The 19,727-nt window shown below is 37.4% G+C and overlaps 1 protein-coding gene across 2 annotated transcripts in view; it reads left to right on the forward strand.

Moving 5' to 3' along the window:
* Positions 1–8,584: 8,584 nt before the first annotated feature.
* The window catches only part of MFN1 (mitofusin 1), a 31,541-nt gene continuing 20,398 nt past the window's right edge, over positions 8,585–19,727 (forward strand). Inside the window, exons 1-7 of one of the 2 annotated variants that reach the window (XM_026498297.4) lie at positions 8,585–8,710; positions 9,984–10,102; positions 11,273–11,408; positions 12,984–13,146; positions 15,423–15,547; positions 17,436–17,544; positions 18,942–19,049. In XM_026498297.4, the coding sequence (XP_026354082.2) occupies positions 9,991–10,102; positions 11,273–11,408; positions 12,984–13,146; positions 15,423–15,547; positions 17,436–17,544; positions 18,942–19,049 (753 nt within the window). In that variant the 5' untranslated portion in view covers positions 8,585–8,710; positions 9,984–9,990. Of the gene's footprint in view, positions 8,711–8,915; positions 9,015–9,983; positions 10,103–11,272; positions 11,409–12,983; positions 13,147–15,422; positions 15,548–17,435; positions 17,545–18,941; positions 19,050–19,727 lie in introns of those variants that run through there. The other variant, XM_026498289.4, reaches the window with a different exon arrangement.

The raw sequence follows: 19,727 nt of genomic DNA on the forward strand, positions 1-19,727 counted from the left end.
ATAATTTTCTGGATAAAGACTTTCTGTATTAAAGCATCAGCCATCACAACTTCCTTAAGTTCATTCTCCTTAGTAATCTTGGTGTTAAACTGGTAACTGCCCAAACCCAAAATAAATCTCATTTATGAAAATTAATTTCTTCATTCTAAAAAGAAACAATATTGGGGGGGCAGTAGGCTAGCTCAGTCAGGGCATGAGACTCTTGATCTCAGGGTTGTGAGTTCAAGCCCCATGTTGGGTATAGAGATTACTTAAAATCCTTTTAAAAAATAAAAACTAAAAAAATAATTTTCTCACACTGCTACATAGGAATATTGTATTATCTATTAGTATTATTCCCACATTTTAAGAAGGGTGATTATTTAGACAGTTTTTTAAAGGAATTTTTGTTATTAAAACTTTCAAAAGTGTTATTTTTGGTCTTAAAAAGGCAAGTGAATATAACCTGAATAGTCTTTTTTTTTTCCCTAAAAATACTGAGCTGAATGACCTATACCCTGGGAAATTTAATGGAAAGTATGTTTTGAATGGAAACTCAAAGTTTTCTAGTTTTTAACCTTAACCCAGATAGTGTCCACTACCAAAAAACATTATAGTTGAAATAGTTGATACTTTTGTTGCCTTTCTATTTAGAATAACCTGAGAGCAGGAATTGGAATCGTTCTCATCAAATGTAATTTCTGGTGGGTAATTTTTTTTCCTTAATCCTCTATGTAAAGGCCATTCGCCATTATGTTCTGAATTTGAATTGACTGAAGTTTGAGAATATTAGATTCTCTTTTCCTGCCTACCCTGTTCATTTTATTTAGGGTTACCTCTTCTTTTAATGGCATTATTCATGTTTCTAAAACATATTCCTCTAACAAAATCTACGGTTGATTACCTTCATCTTTGCAACTCTTCCACACCTCGCTTAAGTCTCCAGAAAGTCTCATAAGATTAAAGTTTTCCCAATTAACAGGGTGAGAGTAAATTCGTTTTCTTTAATTCTTCTATCCTCCAAACTTTAAAATAACTTACTTCCTTCACACCATATACCACACCACTGGTTTCTGTATATAAATATTTTACATGTTTCTGTCTAACAGTAGTTGGTTGTGCTGAATTTATAAATTTCAGTGAATCTATCTTGGATTTTAAGGAGCAGAATATCATGGCACGGATCTTAATAAATACTTCTTTATGGTCACAAAATGATGGTTAAGTTCCTTATGGCACTGATTCAGTGTTCTTTACTAAATAATTAAAACACTGAAGTGGAGGAACTAACCTGGAATGACAGAATGTTAGTCTGTCTGGGAGGACCTCAGAGGTCATCTAATCCAGACTCATGAAGTGCACAACATATAAAAATAATTGTATGTGGTACAAGTCTTATTTTCATGGTTATAAATTATAAGTTAACTGTCACATCTAATCTGATTCATGAATATTTTTACTTAGGACAAAACATCTTTTTAAGAAAAAAGCAGATTGAAGAAAAATAAGTAAGTAATGATACATAGACATGGAAAAAGTTGGGTAGGTGATACATGGAAGTCTGAAATTTGAGAATACAAAATTCTGATCAAAGCTTCTTCATTTATAGCTTAGAAAAATGGTTATCTAATATCATTAGTCAAATGCTTTTTTAAAGATTTTATTTATTTATTTATTTATTTATTTACTTTAGAGAGAGAGTGTGAGCACACAAGCAGGAGCAGGAGCAGAGGGAGAGGAAGAGGAAGATAATCTCCTGCAGGCTCCATGCTGAGTGCAGAGCCTGAAGCAGGGCTCAAACCCATGACCCTGAGACCATGACCTGAGGTGAAACCAAGAGTCAGACACTTAAACAGCTGAGCCACCCAGACGCCCCAGTCAAATGTTTTTTAAGCTAGAATAAACAGAACTTCTAATTTCCCTATCACTCTTCAAAAATTTTTCTTTAGAAAAAGTTAAAATGTGCCTTTTTTTTTTTCACAGAATGTTATACTAGACACCTGAAAAGAGAAAATGACAGTACTGGACCCAAACACGAGTGATTTCTAAGCCCTGTTTGCTAACTATCAATTGTATCACTACAACCATGAACAACGGACATAATGTTACTAAATTTTTCTCAAATAGTCCATGGAGTCTCTGCAACTCCTTAAAAACTTCTATTTCACTACTCTTCAATTTAACAAATAGTTATGGAATATCTATTATCAGGCCATGTGCTCAGGGATATGAGGATAAATAAACTATGGTTCTTGTCCTCAAAGAGATTCACCATATAAGGCAGGAAATTCTTCTCTCACATTTCTGAAGTCAATTCAGTTAAATATCAAACTTGAGTGACTTTTGCATTTGTATTTGTTTTATGCACAAGCTACCAGAACATTCTTGTATGTGTTGAGGTATTTTGGGTTTGTGTTGGTTTTCTTTGAGGGTGGGTGGGTGGGTTGACTTACGTATACACATAGTATACTTGTGATTAAATACTTCCAAAATATTATCCAGAATGGCTAAAATTTATATTCCCATCAGAAGATCATATATCACTACATCCTCACCGAAAGTTAATATCACACCACTTTCTAATTTTCTGCAAATCTGAGGGGCATAAAGTAGTACATTATTATTGCTTGGATTTGTATTATCAGATTACTAACAAGATTGAAAATATCTTAATATACTTTTGAGATATTTTGGTTTCTTATTTTGCAAACTGTCTCTCCTGGTTGACTTTCAAAGGTTCTTAATAAATTTTAAATATCGGTCTTTCGTTTTCTATGTACACTGCAAAAACAAAAATCCCAGATTATTATCTATTACTGATGTCTTTTGTTGAACAGAAATCTTTAACTAGTTAGATCCATTACATTTTCCCTTTACAAGTTGTGCTCTCTGCATCTTGTTTACAGAATCCTCTTTAACCCCAATGTCATAAAATTATTTTCCTACATTTTCTCCTAATAATTTTCTGGCTATACCTTGCATGTCCAGGTCTGAGTTTCTTTGTGTGTTGGTATGAGTCAAGTTGTTCTTTTGTTGTTGTTGTTGTTGTTTCCATTCAAGTGAGCCAATTTCCCTAATACCATTTGTTAAATGATGCATCTTCCTTCAGTGTTCCTACCAATTTTATAGTATAGCAACTGCCCACGGGCATAACTGGCATACAGGTCTGTGTCTATACTCATTATATTCCTCTGTTCTAGCAACAGTACCTCAGGCTTACAGTTACAGTATGCTTAAAATATTAGGGCTTTGTAATGTGTCTTAATATCAGGTAGTGTGGATTTATTCCGTCTACTCTTTGGGAGAACTGTACTAGTTATTGGTGGACTTTCTCTTCTTCCATGTAAATTTAGGATTAGTTCCAATTCCATCTGAAGTCTTGTTGTAATGGCATTAAAATTTTAAATCATTTTAGAGGGAATTAACATCTTCACAACACTGAAATTTTTCCTTTGGTAAATATTGTATATTTCTCCATTCACTCAAGTCTCTTTTTAATGTTCTTTTTTAAATTTTGTTCATGAACGTCATAGGTAGTTTTTGTTAAGGCAATGCCTAGATTCTTTGCAGTTTGGGTTTCTTTGGCATACTTATTTTCTAACGGGATATTACAGGTACACAGAAAGGCTTCTGGTTTTTTAAACATTGATTTTGTATATAGACACCTTTTCAGGCTCTAGTCTTCTCAGTTCTAATAGCCATCTTTGCTCAATTTTTAATGTAAATTATCATATAATCTGCTCTGAATGACATAAATTTAAGGGATTAAATGTCCTTAACAGCTCTTTTTTCTTATGGCAGAATTTGGTTGTGACTTCCACTCTTATTACTAATGAGCACCGTTATTAGTGAGCAGAACCAACAATAGCAGGCATTCCGTTTTTTGTTTCTACTCTTAGATGTAAGATTCCTGAAGTTTCTCCAGTAGGTTTATTTACTGTAGCGTTTGGTAGGTAGTCTTTATTAGGTTTCTTAGTTTTCTAAGAACTTTTATTATATAAATAGGTATTAAACTTAAGCAATGACTTTTTCTGCACCTATTAAGATAAATAGGTGGGATTTCTCCTCTACTCTACTAATACAACAAATTACATTGGTTGATTTTCAGATGTTGAATTATCTTTGTATTTCCAGGAAAACCCTGTTTGGACAAAAACTTTTTTCAAACACAATGTTGAATTCAGTTAGCTAATATTTCATGAAGAATGTTTGCCTCTACATTCACAAATGTAATTTTTCTTACTTGCACGTCCTGTCCAGTGTAGTATCAAGGTTATTCTATTCTTGTAAATGAGTTGGGTGTTTCCTCTATGTTCTGTTCGCGGCCAAAACCTGTATGAGATAAGATTAATCTCTTCTTAAAGGATTTGGTGAAAAGTCACCTCTAAAATCATCTAGGCGTGGCTTTTAAAAATACATATACATTGGAAATTGCCATTTCAGTGTCTTGAGTGATTATTAACTTATTCAATTTTCCTTTTGTTCCTCGGGATAATTTTGGTATTTGATGGCTTCCCAGAAATTTTACACTTCATTTAAGTTCTCAAATTTATTGGCTTTATGGTATAAAACTAGAGTTACTTTCCCCTTGATTTGTGTCTTCTTGTTTTTGACATTCTTGAACAGATTTGGCAGTGGTATGTCAAATTTATAAGTTTTTTGAATTATTACATTTTAGTTTTTGTTAATCTATTTGTTTTAGTCTTTGTATTTTAATTTTTTTTCTTTATGTTTACTCTGCTGGTTTTTGCCTATGAGGTCTGTTCCATTAAAAGAAAAAATGCATTAAATTATTTATTACTTATTATAGTAAAACATTTGTTATAATGCGATTTATAACTCATTTTAACTTTAAAAAACAATAATTATATAAACATGTTAATTATTATTTACAGAACTAACAAAGGGACACCGTCAAGATTTTAAAAATTCAAACAATATAAATAAAGCAAAAGTTCCCTTTGAGATTCGCTATGCTCAAAACTGATTTGCATAGTTAAGGATTTCACATAGCTCTTAAGTGGTATAGTCTAGATTTGAACCGAGGTCTTCAGATTTCAAGTTCCACACTCTTGCATTAAAAGATTTCTTCTTCAATATGTATTAGTCGAATGAACATATGAACAGATCTTAAAAGTGGTGAATGCTTTCACCCTCCACATGCTGGTTGATGCTTGAAATTCGTCCTTAAAATTTCATGCCTCTTTGCTTAATGCCTTAACGCCATTGTAAATTATAGTGCTTACCAGTCAGAATTGTTACTAGACATGTATGTATTTTATTAAGAATTACAAATAAAGGGGTGCCTGGGTGGCACAGCGGTTGAGCGTCTGCCTTCGGCTCAGGGCGTGATCCCGGTGTTATGGGATCGAGCCCCACATCGGGCTCTTCCGCTATGAGCCTGCTTCTTCCTCTCGCACTCCCCTGCTTGTGTTCCCTCTCTTGCTGGCTGTCTCTATCTCTATCGAATAAATAAATAAAATCTTTAAAAAAAAAAAAGAATTACAAATAAAAACTATGTATTTCTCACTATAGAAATACATGCTTAATATAGAAAATGTGAAAATAGAGAACTACAAAGGAAAAAAAAATCACATGTAATATCATCATCCAGAAATAAAATATATGTATTGCACAATTACAGAAATATTTTTATATACTGGTGATTATATCTGTGTCAAGTATTTTTCTAAAACAAACTTTAATGACTACATCATATTCCATACTGTCCACATACCATCATTTATTTAACCCATCTCCTTTGGGGGTACATGGATTGTTTACAATTTTTCATGGTTTTAAATAATATTTTACTAAATATTTATTTGTATTTTTGAATATATTTATAATATTTGGTTATATATTTATAGCCCAATGTCTGTTCACATGTTTATTTTCCTGGGATTGCTGGGTCAAAAGGCCTTCACATTATAAATTTTGAATAATTTTCCCAAATAGTTCACAACAATGTTATAGACAGTTTTATGTGTCAACTTGAGTAGCCTATAATACCCAGTTATTCAATCAAACACGAATCTACTTGTTTCTGGGAAAGTATAAGTGATTAACATTTACAAGCAGTTGAGGGTTTGTTTTTTTTTTAAGATTTTATTTATTTTATTTGACAGAGAGAGAACACAAGTAGGCAGAGCGCCAGGCAGAGGGAGAGGGAGAAGCAGGCTCTCCGCTGAGCAGGGGGCCTCATGTGGGGCTCGATCCCAGGACCTCAGGATCATGACCTGAGCGGAAGGCAGCCACTTAACTGACTGAGCCACCCAGACGCCCCTACAAGCAGTTGATTTTACGTAAAGAAAATTATTTTGGGATGATGTGGGTGGGCTTGACCCAACCAGTTAAAAGGCTTTAAGAGGAGAATAGAAATTTTCCTAAAAAGGAATTGTGCCTGTGGACTGCAGTATCAGGTCCTGCCCAAGGATTTCCACTCTGCCCCTTTAAGAGCCACGGAATCTGCCTCTTAATTAAAAAAAAGAAGAAGGAGGAGGAGGAGGAGGAGGAGGAGGAGGAGGAGGAGGAGGAGAAGGAGGAAGAGGAGGAGGGAGATTTCTATTCTGCCCTTATTGACAGCTTGCCCTACAAATATTGGATTTGCCTAGCCAGGCCTCACCATCACAGAAGCCAATTCTTTGCAATGAATCTCTTGCCCTCTGAATCCTGACTGATACACACTATAACCCTCCCACCAGCAAAGTTTGCGACTGCACATGGGCATTTACATTATAATGCAAAGTTTTCTTACATAAACAGATCTTTATCTATTGTAGAAATAGATCTTTTTCTTAAAATAAGATTTTATTTATTTATTTGAGAGACAGAGCGAGTGAGAGAAAGAGCACGTGAGCAAGGGCAGAGGGAAAGGGAGAAGCAGGCTCCCCTGCCAAGCAGGGAGCCCAACACAGGGCTCCATCCCAAGGACCCTGGGATCATGACCAGAGCCGAAGGCAGACACTTCACTGACTGAGCCACCCAGGCACCCTGAAGTAGATCTTTATTGGAAAACAAATTTGATAGAAATACAATATAAGGACTCCTAGCGGAATGATTAGCATACTGTTTATGTGTGTGCGTTTGTTTATAGTGTGGAGAGAGATTGGTAAAAGGCGATAAGGGATTAAAAAGCATAGAACACTGAAGTCAAATGATTCCAGTTTATTTTGCAATTATGCCTACAACTTTAGTATATTACTAATACTAAAAGCCATTTTTAAATGAAATGCCTCTAATTCCAGCCAGTGGACTGGCCCTTTAATAAACACTGTGTGGAATCTTGGTAGAGTCCAGTACCTAGAGGGCAATCAAAGTGACCCTTTAAAATGTAAATCGTATCAGTCCCCAAGTTTAAAACAGCTAGCTATTGCCCTTACAATAAAATCCAAACTTCTGATCTTGGCCTATATGATTCTACAGCTACTTAACCTCTCTAAACTTCCCACATTTTTTTCTCCCTCCCTGCTTCCCGGATATACTGGCCTTTTCTTTCTCACCCACCATACCACTCTCCTTCCTATGGGCCTTTGGGCTCCCTGTTCCCACTGTTTGGGGCACTCTTCCTCCTATATTCCAAGGTTTGGTTTCCTGGGAAAATCAAGGACATATTAACTCCCCAGAAAGGATCACCCTGTGTCGCTCAGTTTTTCTCATTTTTCTTCCCATAGTCTATCCCATTGTCATTTTTTCTTTTTTTTAGAGTAGGAAGCACATCCGAAATGATCTCGTTTATTTTTTTTTTTTAGATATTCATCTATCCCAATAGAACATTATTTCTTTATCTAGCTCTAACTATATACCCAGCAGTGTTGTAAGCACTTTACATGCTATCGACCCATTTAATTTTCACAACGACCTATAAGGTAGGTATTATTAGTAGTCCAGTTTTATATATGAAGTGCTTGAGGCTCAGAAAGATGAAGTGGCTTCACTTACAAAACTGCATCTCACTTACTAGCTCTGGAAAGAAATCTCCAAACCAACTGTTAAGCCATGTACACACCAGCAGCAGCAGCTCTCCAAGGATGTCAGAAATGCACGCTCTCAGGCCTCACTTCTGACCCAGTGGTCAGAATGTGCAGTTTAACAAGATTCACAGGTGATTTCTAAGTATAAAATTTGAAAAACACTCGTCAACAATATACCAATTTCTTAAGTCTCACTTCTAAAGTAATTACACACACACACACACACACACACACACACCCGTACTCCAAGCCCACGAAGCCAATCATACAACAGAAGAGAGTAGTGGAGCGGTCAAAAGGTTTTCCTTTATTGGGGCTGCTGCTGTAAGCAGAAATCCCTTTGGTCTGGCAGCCCTAACCCCATCTCATCCCAGTTCACCCCACCTCCTTTTAAAATGTCCCTCACTAAAGTGGAAGCTTAGCTATGCCTAAACAAGGCAGAGCTTTGGAGACTTTGCTGGGAGAAGAGACGGGAAGCAAACACACGGCGGGGTGGAGTGTCGGAAAACCAATCCGGTAGCATTCCCTAGCCTCAACAAGCCCTGCCTTCTGCCCTTAAGAAAAATGGAGGTCGGCGTGGCTGCACTTCCGGCCACGGAGCCAAACAAAATCGGGGCGGAGAAGAAACCGGAAGTGACCGCCCTTTTGGCACCCCTCCCACCTCCTCTCCTCTTCCCAGTCTCTTCTGGGAGTATGAAGAGGCCTGGGGGTTGAGGCTGGTCTGCGGCTGCCGGGTGACAAGTCGGAGCCGGGACAGTGTGAGTGCTCGCTGCCTCGGCCGCCGGCGGGTTCAGTTCGCTCGGGGTGACCTTCGTGCGGCCAGGGACAAGGGGCGGGGAGTCGTGCGCCGGAGCTCTGTGACGAGGCACCGCCGCGGGTCTGCGGGAAAGGAGCTAGCGAGCGGACTTGCGAGCGGGGCCCTCGGCCGGGTCGGCCCGCGGAAGCCGCGAGGCCGGAGCCTGGAGCCCGGTCTGGGGCTGGCGCTCGCGGGGCGGTGGAGAGGTCCGGTCCCCAGCTCTGCGGGCGGGGCTCCAGCGCCGGTGTGGAAAGCCTTTCCCCAAGGTAGGTGTTCACAGCCGGTTGAACCGGGTCGTTGCCCTCGCCCGCTTTTCCCACACAGCTCCTTCAGTAAGTCATTTCCTGACCCTCTGGAAGGCTCGGCCTTTTTTATGGCCACTCTGCTCCATTCCACACGCATACATACCGGGAGTAGACTGGAGTGTAATCGTTTTCGTTTGGTGTCTTTTTCATGAGAAGTTGGCAAAAAAGAAAATTTGTTTTAACTTACATTCTTTGAAGTTCTCGGTACTTTAGCTGGAAACGTTAATGCTCGCTTTAAGCGTTGCCTGCTTTTTTTGTTGCGACGAGAACTAATTTTTTTAAACGTCGGAATTACATTATGGTATTGGAATTTTGTTTCTTCATTCTGGGTATCCATCTCCGTCCCCTAGAGCTCCAGGTTGAGAAACTTCTTGTTTGAGAACTTGCTCCATCTCACTAACCCTGTTCTTAAGAGTCACGTGCAGTCACAATTTGCCAATTTCATCTTCACCAAAGGGATATAAAATAGAAATTGCAACCAAGATTTTGTCCAATAGAGTTAATTATTTTAATGGACTACCACTGAAAAGTAGTCTTTAATTACTTGCCTAAAGCACTCTTCAAAAAACATTTATCCAAAGTATTTTGGCAGTTTAGGTTATTTCACTGGGGAGTTAATGTGGTAGGAAGGTGTCATTAATTTGCATGTCTTTATCATGTAGTTTAACTTGTGCTTTTATTTTTTCTTTTTAAAGACTTGTTTATTTTAGAGAGAGACAGTGAGAGAGTGGGGGAGGGGGGAAAAGGCAGGGAGAGAGAGAAACTTAAGCAGCCCTCCGCCCCCCCCCAGCTTGGAGCTTGACAGTGGGCCCGGATCTCAGGACCCTGACGTCACAACCTGAGCAGAAACCAAGAGTCGGATGCCCAACCAACTGCGCCACCCAGGCACCCCTAATTTGTGCTTTTCTAACTTTAATTTTCTTTCCCCAGTAACATAATGGCAGAAACTGCTTCTCCACTGAAGCACTTTGTGCTGGCTAAGAGGGCAATTACTGCAATCTTTGACCAATTACTGGAGTTTGTTACTGAAGGATCCCATTTTGTTGAAGGTTAGTTTCTCTAAGTTTTTAAAATAATGCGGTTGAAAGTATATACAGGTGCGTAATCCTTTCACTCTTAGTTACTGAACACATACATAAGGCATTGCTGTATAGTCTAAGAGAGATGCCATAACAAATAAAACCCATTTCTGCCCTCAAAGGAAGATTAAGTGATATTAATAACCTAAGATATAAGTGGTTGTTTTTATGATACCACTAAGCACTGTATTATAGTAATAATGCATTTAATCTTCATATTAATGCTGAGACAGATTTAAATGGCAATTATTTTATCATTATTTTTAAGGATTTTATTTATTTGTCAGAGGGCACAAGCAGGGGGAACGGCAGGCAGAGGGAGAAGCAGGCTCCGCACTGAGCAGGGAGCCAGCCCATTGTGGAACTCGATCCCAGGACCCTGGGATCATGACCTGAGCTGAAGGCAGTTACTTAACCGACTGAGCCACCCAGGCGTCCCTAATTGCAGTTATTTTAAAGATGAAGAAACCAAGGCACGGAAACTTTAAGCAACTTACCCAAGATCACCTAGCTAGTAAATGCCCAGACTAAAAATCAGGCAGCCCACATTTAAGCCATCATACTTATCTCTTCCCCAAGTCAGCTGTCAGTCTAGATCTCAGACTTATCTAATCTTCTCAGATGAGGCTGGAATGTGGTGGGGGAAAGGGTAAAAGATGTTTTCTTAGAGTGAGTGTTCAAGGTTGGTGAGGAATGTCTTACTGGGGAATACTGCTTTGGAGGTAACTGTTGAAAGCTTTTCTGGTTCTTAAGATTACATGACTGTCAAGGGTACAATGAAAAGGGAGGGATTCTATATATTTCTTCAGGGACAGTGGGGAAACATTTGGTAGGTTGGTTGAGTCAGACTTTTTTACTTGTCCTTCCTAACGCTCCCTCACCAGATTTTTAGCTTGAGGATAGCCCCTGTAATTTTTAATAGTTTTGATATTTTGGGGAGGGGATTCTTATGACATGTTGCAACAGGCATTCACCTTTTACCAAATACTCAGATTCTGTGGCATTTTTACTTTTCAAATGGCCATGTTAATATAGAGCAAAGCCAAAATATGGAAAATATGTGCATATCTTAGGTATAATTGTATAATTAACCTGATATTCATTTTTATCCCTTTTTCTAACACCTTTTCAATTTTGTAGCAACATACAGGAATCCAGAACTTGATCAAATAGCTACTGAGGATGATCTGATAGAAATACAGGCTTATAGAAACAAGCTTTCCATCATTGGTGAGGTGCTGTCTCGGAGACATATGAAAGTGGCATTTTTTGGCAGGTAATCCTTTATTGTTTCTCTCAAGGGTAGTTTCCAGAAATCAGCTTTTCTAAGTCATATCCCCGACTTTGTTTCTGATGTTTCAGCAAGTGGTATTTCTCCCCCTTTGCCCCACAAAGAGTTTCTCCCTTTGCTAAATGCTAAAGCTGTTAGCATGAAAAAGCATTTGTTCATTTTAGCTCTTGGTATAAAGTGAAGCTTTCTAAAGATCAGTCGTATTTTTACTTTTTAAGGATGCTGATCTCTAAGAATTAGCTTCTCAGCCAGTCCAAAGAATAGAAATAAAGATAAATGATATGCGGGGCGCCTGGGTGGCACAGCGGTTAAGCGTCTGCCTTCGGCTCAGGGCGTCATCCCGGCGTTATGGGATCGAGCCCCACATCAGGCTCTTCCGCTATGAGCTTGCTTCTTCCTCTCCCACTCCCCCTGCTTGTGTTCCCTCTCTCGCTGGCTGTCTCTATCTCTGTCGAATGAATAAATAAAATCTTAAAAAAAAAGAAAAAAAGATAAATGATATGCATAACTTGTGAGTTTTTAAGTTTCTCTTAATAATCAGGGGTGCCTTCCAAAAAGGATTCTCAGCCCCACGATTCCCAGGGGGAGAGTAGGAAATGCCATTTGTTAACATAACTATCTGGAGTGATAGAGCGGTCTCTGACACAGCTCATGTTCATTTAAGAATCATTTGTTAACTTCCTGTGTACTGTGCACTCTGTTAGGCACTAGGGATGCAAAGACAAATGAGTAGGCCCATATCATGTGCTGTGTATCAACAGAAACGTTTATTTCCTCACAAAACTAAGTTTTAAGCCCATCTTAGGGCTTTTTTAGCATTTGTGATTTCCTATACTTAGAATTCCCTTAGCCTGGTTTCATCTATGCCTGGCTCTTTCTCACTCTTCAGATCTCATCCTTAATGTTACAACCTGAGAAACCTTCCCTGACTGCTCTAAAGTATTCCTTCTCAGTTATTCTCTTCTAAAGTGCCCTGTTTATGCCCTTTAAGCCTTTTCCACAAAGCTGTGCTGTTTGTTTTTGTTTTGTTTTATTTTTTTGTCTGCTTCTCCTGCTTGACCTTACTCTCAGGGCCTTGCAGAGTCTAGTATGAGGTAGGTCCATAAATGGGCCTTAACTCAGATTAGGGTGGAGTGGGAATGGGAAGGAAGAGGCCTCCTGGTGAGGTGATGACTCCGTTGTCCTATTTGAGAAGGAGAAATAGGTAATAGCTTTGGATGTGAAAAAGATCCAGCCCTGATTTAAGGAGTTGGGGACTCTAGACTATAGCTTGTGATGGGAAGGATTTGGGGCTGTGATTTCAGATTGTCACAAGAAGCAAGAAAGATTTAAAAAAGGCAAGGATAACTATATAGGAAAGATGGGGTTTGTGTTCCTTTATTTTTCTAATATGTACATTCCTGGTATTTGTGTAAATCAGGTTGGCAACTTTTTTGTAAAAAATGCAACCTGATGAAATTTCAACAAAGTTTGAATTCTAAAAAAGGTTGGCCTTACAGCCAGTGAAAGAATAAAGTTTTTACTGTTTTATTTTCGTGATTTTTTATATTCATTCTTCAGGACAAGCAGTGGAAAGAGCTCTGTTATCAATGCAATGTTGTGGGATAAAGTCCTCCCTAGTGGTATTGGCCATACAACCAATTGCTTCCTGAGTGTTGAGGGAACTGACGGAGATAAAGCCTATCTTATGACAGAAGGATCAGATGAAAAAAGGAGTGTGAAGGTAAAATATTTGGCTATTAGCAACATAATGTACCTGAAATAATGTCCTTAACTTGTTCTTTTTTTTAAAAATTTTTGTAAGATGTCTACATTGCTACAGATAGAAGAACCATTACTGTTTCTGTTTGTAGCTTTAAAGCCATCACTAATATTTTGAATTCTCTAAAACTTTTTTGCTTCGGAGCTAAATTATTAGAAGAATATACCTTAAAGCATACCTTATTAGAAGAATAAAACTTGTCCTTAAAGTAAATTAAAGTTAAAAGTTTATTACATTTTAAAAATAATGTTCTCAGTGGAAATAACATTATTGAAGTGTATTGTTGCTATTTAATCTCAAATTGAATTTCATCTTTTGAAAGAAAACTTTGTTTAAAAAATTGGGCTCTGGAATGTTTTTGAGGCATGTCTGTGCCTTTAGAAACTATTTTATCTTTGAAGTATTTAGTGAGCACATTCATGAATAAATGTAATAGTTTTATCAGATAAGGGCCATTGGCAATTCCCTACCTTTCATAAATTTCTTAAGGAACCCAGTGCCACTAGGTTCCTTCAGCCAAAAGAAGGGAAAAAAGTGTTTCTCAGTATCATCACTTTCTCAAATCTTTGTTTTCCCCCACTTTCTCTTACATCTTAAGATCTCCTCCACAAATGCAAAAGTTTAGTGCTTAAAGATCCATGCCATATTAATTTTTGCAAAACTGAGTTGAATTCACCAGTCTAGTTACTGTTCTGTGAGTTTGCTGTTTGATTTAGCTCGGATAACTCAGTCTGTGTAATACCCTTTAGATTAGTTATGACAAATAAAGGAGGTGATGTTTATGAAGATATTTTCAAACTTTTAACCCATTCAAATGAAGGAATCACTTCTTAATCAGAATTTTTACCAAATCAGAATTCAAACTACGCGTGGCTTTAGATCCTAAAAGTAAAATGTACTATGATATTTTAAAGTAATCATCTCCTTTTTCCTTGGCCTGTGCTCTCTACTTCCTTCATGCTCTTTTGCTCCTCTCCCTTACTCCAGAATTTAAATTTGTTTACCTCAAGTTGTGGCCTGCTTTAAGGTATAGACTTTGAGTCTTGTGCTGTAATAGTTTACTTAGTAAAAAAAAATGCAATATTAACAGCTAATACTTCATTGTACACTAAGTACCAGGCAGTATTCTAAGTACCTGCGGTAACTCAAACCTCACAACTCTGTCAGATGGGTGCTTTTATTATCTTAATTTTATAGACCAGGCATCAAGATTTTAGTACAAGTTTATAATTCTACCAAAAAGTTTATGAAAGCAAGCAAAAATAAAACCTGGCTAACATTGTCACTATGGAGATTCACCTCAACCCTGATCAGGACTGTTGTGCCCATTTGAAAATAGATGTTTCCCTTTAAAAATTAATACCTCTGCAGTTCGTTTGTGTGTGTGCTGATGTCTTTTCCTTGAATATTAATTTTATATTAAGCCCTTTGTATTTATTGTATATTTAACATATACATGAACGGTATTAAAATAACACATTAATAAATTAGCATATGTCAGAAATCACCTTAAGAAATAGAAATATTTTAGTGAATTCAAGTGGAAAGAGAAGGCATAGTCATTGATGTCAAGCAGGCTTATGTGAGTAAATAACTGCTGAGAAAAATCCTTTATATTAAAAGAATATGTATTGAGCTTCTCTTGTATTGTTTCGGTCTTATTACTCTGGTGTTTTTAAACCTATTTTAATAATGTTTCTTCTGTTTTCACCCCTTACTACTGAGCAGTACATTTTAGAAGAGACAGGAAATACAAATGGGCAAAAAGAAACTAAAAAACACACATGCTCCCTAAAGCCAGTGGAAACTCTTCCCCGTGGTATAGAGTTAAATGTGTGTTCCTCTGTATTTTGTAAACAAAATGGTTTCATGTGTGCTATTTTGACTTGCCTTTTTTCTCTTAATATATTGTAAATTTATTTTCATACATACAATATCAGCTTCAGGTGTTACATAGGATTCCACTGCCATAGTTCATTTATTGGGCATTTGAAACATTACCAGCTCTATTTTTGCAGAGTGGATGAGTAAACTGTTCTAAGGGTATCTTTTTTTCTCCCCCTACTTGGTAATTCTAAAACTCAGTTTCTCAAGATTGCTGAGGTGGTTTTATTTGAAATTATTTAGTTCTGCTTTTTGTATATGTTTTGCAAAACTAAATGTACCAAATCATAGTGTTTTTAATTTTTATTGAGTTTTATTACAGGGTTTTGTTTTTTCTTTCCCTTCCACTTCAGACAGTTAATCAGCTGGCCCATGCCCTTCATATGGACAAAGACTTGAAAGCTGGCTGCCTTGTACATGTGTTTTGGCCAAAGGCAAAATGTGCCCTCTTGAGAGATGACCTGGTTTTAGTGGACAGGTAAAATTGCATATGAGCTGCATTTTCTCCTTGTAAAGGTTTATTTGATAGAACAGTATTACATAAAAATTTAAATGTACAGTTGCTGCCTTGTTCTCATTTGTTAGATTGTTAAGGAATAGATAAGGTGTTGGTTTATGTGTTTTACTGGTTACATGAAGTGCCAGTTTCTTAGTCTAATTCTATTAGAAGAAATTTCAAGGATAGCCACTTTTCCCCCCTCTAGATTGTAGTTTGGATAAGTATCTGGGTCTTAGAGATTGTCTAATTCTAGATAACTAGGTAGGTAACTCTGATTAGGTAAATTTTTTAAACTAGTAATACCTTTTTTTTTTTTTAAGACTTGGAAGAATGCACACGTGCTGTGTTGGGGGGGTAGCAGAGGGAGAGGATCTCAAGCAGACTCGGCACTGAGCATGGAGTCTGATTGCAGGCTTGATCTCACCACCCTGAGATCACAACCTGAGCTGAAACCAAGAGTCCAACACTTAACTGACTGAGCCACCCAGGCGCCCCAGTAATAAATTTATGCTTAAGACCCAAGTTTCCCAAGATAACTTACTGGACAGGTTACATAGCTTTTCATTGTTCAAGAATTGAATACGTCTGGAATTTTGTTTCAGCTCTTCTGATGAGTCTTCATTTATTATGTGTGTTTTTACTGCGTTGGTGCTAAGTAAAATGATAATGCACATCTGCTAAGCCATGTCTTTAACTAAAAAAGGTAGTTAAATGATTTTTCAAAACTTTGATATGCTCTTTTGTTTTCTTCAGTTATAATTTCAGTGTTGTATGGAAGTCATTTTGGTTTTGGTGATGGGCTTTTAATTTTGCTTTCTTTCATGGCCAGAATATGTCCATGACCCAGCCTCTCATCTTGCCACGTTGTCTTAGGCTACATCAAGCCAGTGTGTAGACAGTTGCACTATAATTTTTATAGTATAGGTAGTATATTAAACTTAGGTCTTAGCAGAGGGTGTTTTATTATTTATGCTCATGAGCACTTAAATATTTTCTTTTTTTTTTCTTTTTTTTTTTTTTTATAAAGATTTTATTTATTTATTCGACAGAGATAGAGACAGCCAGCGAGAGAGGGAACACAAGCAGGGGGAGTGGGAGAGGAAGAAGCAGGCTCATAGCAGAGGAGCCTGATGTGGGGCTCGATCCCAGAACGCTGGGATCACGCCCTGAGCCGAAGGCAGACGCTTAACCGCTGTGCCACCCAGGCGCCCCAGCCACCCAGGCACCCCAAATATTTTCTGAGCTGTACTGGACATAGCTGCTTGCACCTTTGATTTTGGTTATATATTAGCCTGTTTGTTTTTTGGTTTTGTTTTTTTAGTACTTATTTTTCATCTTTCCAAAGCAGAGTTTTAAAAGATTAAAATATTGATTGTGTTATTTACTTTGTGAAAAATCACAAGGTTATTTTTATTTTAAAGATTTTATTTATTTATTTGAGAGGGAGAGCGAGAGAGAGCACAAGCAGGGGGGAGGGCCGAAGGGATAGGGAGTCTGATGACGGGCTCCATCCCAGGACCTAGGATCGTGACCTGAGCTGAAGGCAGACCTTAACTGACTGAGCCACCCAGGTGCCCAAGGTTATTTCTTTTTACTAAATAAACTTTTTTTTAGCTTTTGTTAAGTTGTCAGTTGGGTAGGCTCTGGGAGTTCTTTGTCAGCAGAATAAATACAGAGGTTTATAAAACACAGACTCAGCCACAGGTGCTCTCTTATAGGTGAAAAAGTAAATCTCTTAGGCTTTGTGCTGAAAACTGGTAGAAATCCGTCCTTTAGCCTTCAATTTATAAAATTTTAAAAAAAGTCTATAATCAAATTTTCTTTTTAAAAAATATTATAAAATACAATATTATCTTATTCCCATTAGTCCAGGTACAGATGTCACTACAGAACTGGATAGCTGGATTGATAAGTTTTGCTTAGATGCTGATGTCTTCGTTTTGGTTGCAAACTCTGAATCAACACTAATGAACACGGTAGGATTTAATCATATTATTATGTTTGAGTGGTAGGAAATGAGATAGTGTCTGTTCTGAAAAGAGGGAAATCCAAATCATGGATTAGAAAGAACCTATAATATCAAGGGTGAACAAAGGAGTTTGTGTTGCCATGGGGCCAGAAAAGCTGATGCTGGTCTTCTTGAGTGTTCCCATAGGGAATCTAGGGTTTGATGGCTCTAGCTTCTAGTGAATCTTTTAAGTTCAAGGTGTGATACGTGTGTGGTGGTGACACTGATTGTGGTTATTTGCCAGTTTCAGAAGGAATGGGCACCAGAATTGTTAGGGTGATGATTTAAATTTAAGTCTTTTGAATACAGTTTAACACTCCCACCTCACACCCTCCCCCCAGTCCTCACGTTCAGCAGGCAAGGCTTTTCATACTTAAAGTTTTGTCAGCGTTTCCCAGCTTTACTTGTGTACACTGTAGGTTCCAGCGTACCTGTGTATATTCTAAGCTGCTGTCAAACTTAATAGATAACCTAGAGCCATCCTCATCCCACATAAACTCCAGAGTTTGTAGACATCTGATATCCAGAACTATGGTACGATTTTTTAAAACACCATTATAACCTAGGTGTTACCAGCAAGACCTCTGTTTTGCCGCTGTTAATAGTTTTTGTATAACCTGATCTATATCACATGGACCGGTTTGCTGTGACAAGTTTTTTATAATCTCATGATATGAGAAACAGATAAATGTTTAAAATCTTTGTTAGAATAACCCCAGTATTTGGATATTGATAAACAAGCTTTGATGTACATTCTGACTTCTGTGTCTTCGTTTGATATTCTTTGCCCACAATTCTTCCCCCACTACCAACTTCTTATCTTTCACAAAGCCATTATCATTAGTTTTAAGCACATCTTTATCACCACTTCCTTCTTTATGGAGCTTTTCCTAATTCCAACTAGATACCTTGCCTTTCCTTTGAATAAGCATACATTCATTTATAGCATTTAAGGCACATACCTTTCTCTGTTATTTATTATGATGTACATAGGTCTTACATTTTACTAATTTACTTGGACTAAATCTGCAAAAAGATTTGAGGTAGCTTTTTGAAAATATGGACTATATTACCCAGCAGTATCAATTGTGTTCTGCACTATAGTGGAGACGTAAATATTTATTAAATTGAATTTCAGAAAAGACTCATGGCAGGAGCAATAAAATCTTCACTTTTGCCTTCTTACAATTTATTTTTCTCTTCTTTGAGAAGTGTAATGCTCAGAGCTTTGGGATCCTTTATCAATGGGTATTAATCACTGTTGTCTAAATGGTTCAGACTTTTAGATTAGAGCTTCAGCTATAAATGTAAATATAAAATAGCTGTTAAAAGTGAACATACTCTTGGGTATTTGATGTTTTTTAGGAAAAGCAGTTTTTTCACAAGGTAAATGAGCGACTTTCCAAGCCTAATATTTTCATTTTGAATAATCGTTGGGATGCCTCTGCATCAGAGCCAGAATATATGGAAGACGTAAGTTATTTTTTCTTTTAAGGTGTGAAATATAGTCATGTACATTGTTATCTGAGAAAACAATATACCTTATAGAATAGAACATCCTAAGTAGCTGTTCTTTTTCTTGAGAAAAGACTTATGTAATAGAGACCAGAATATTAAGGTACTTTGGAGGAACATTGTTATAGAAGTACTACCAATCATTTTAGATATTGAAACTTTGTTTTGTTACAGTTCTTTATTGAAGTATAACATAACAGAAAAGTGTGCAGATCCTAAGTGTCCGGCTCAGTGAATTTTACAAATTGAACACACCTGTGTCGGGATCCAGCTCAAGAAGCAGAACATTCTCAGTACCCCCTTTCCAGTCTCTGTCCACCCTCACAAGAATGAGCACTTACCATGACTTCTAACACCCTTGCTTAATGTTTTGGTTGTTCAACTTTATTTAGTGGGATCATATAGTATCTACTTTTGTGTCAGGTTTCTTTTGTTCAACATTACATTTGTGATATGCGTCCAAATTCTTGTGCATAGTTGAAGTGCATTGTCATTACTGTATAGTATTTCAGCCTTTGAATAACTGCATTTGATTTATTCATTCTGCTAGTGATGGGCATTTGGGTAAATTTCCTATGTTTAGCTGTTTTGAGTAGTGTTGCTGTACATATTCTTACATACGTCTCTTTGGTGCAC

The sequence above is a fragment of the Ursus arctos genome, unplaced genomic scaffold (assembly GCF_023065955.2).
Source record: "Ursus arctos isolate Adak ecotype North America unplaced genomic scaffold, UrsArc2.0 scaffold_4, whole genome shotgun sequence".
NCBI lineage: Eukaryota > Metazoa > Chordata > Mammalia > Carnivora > Ursidae > Ursus > Ursus arctos.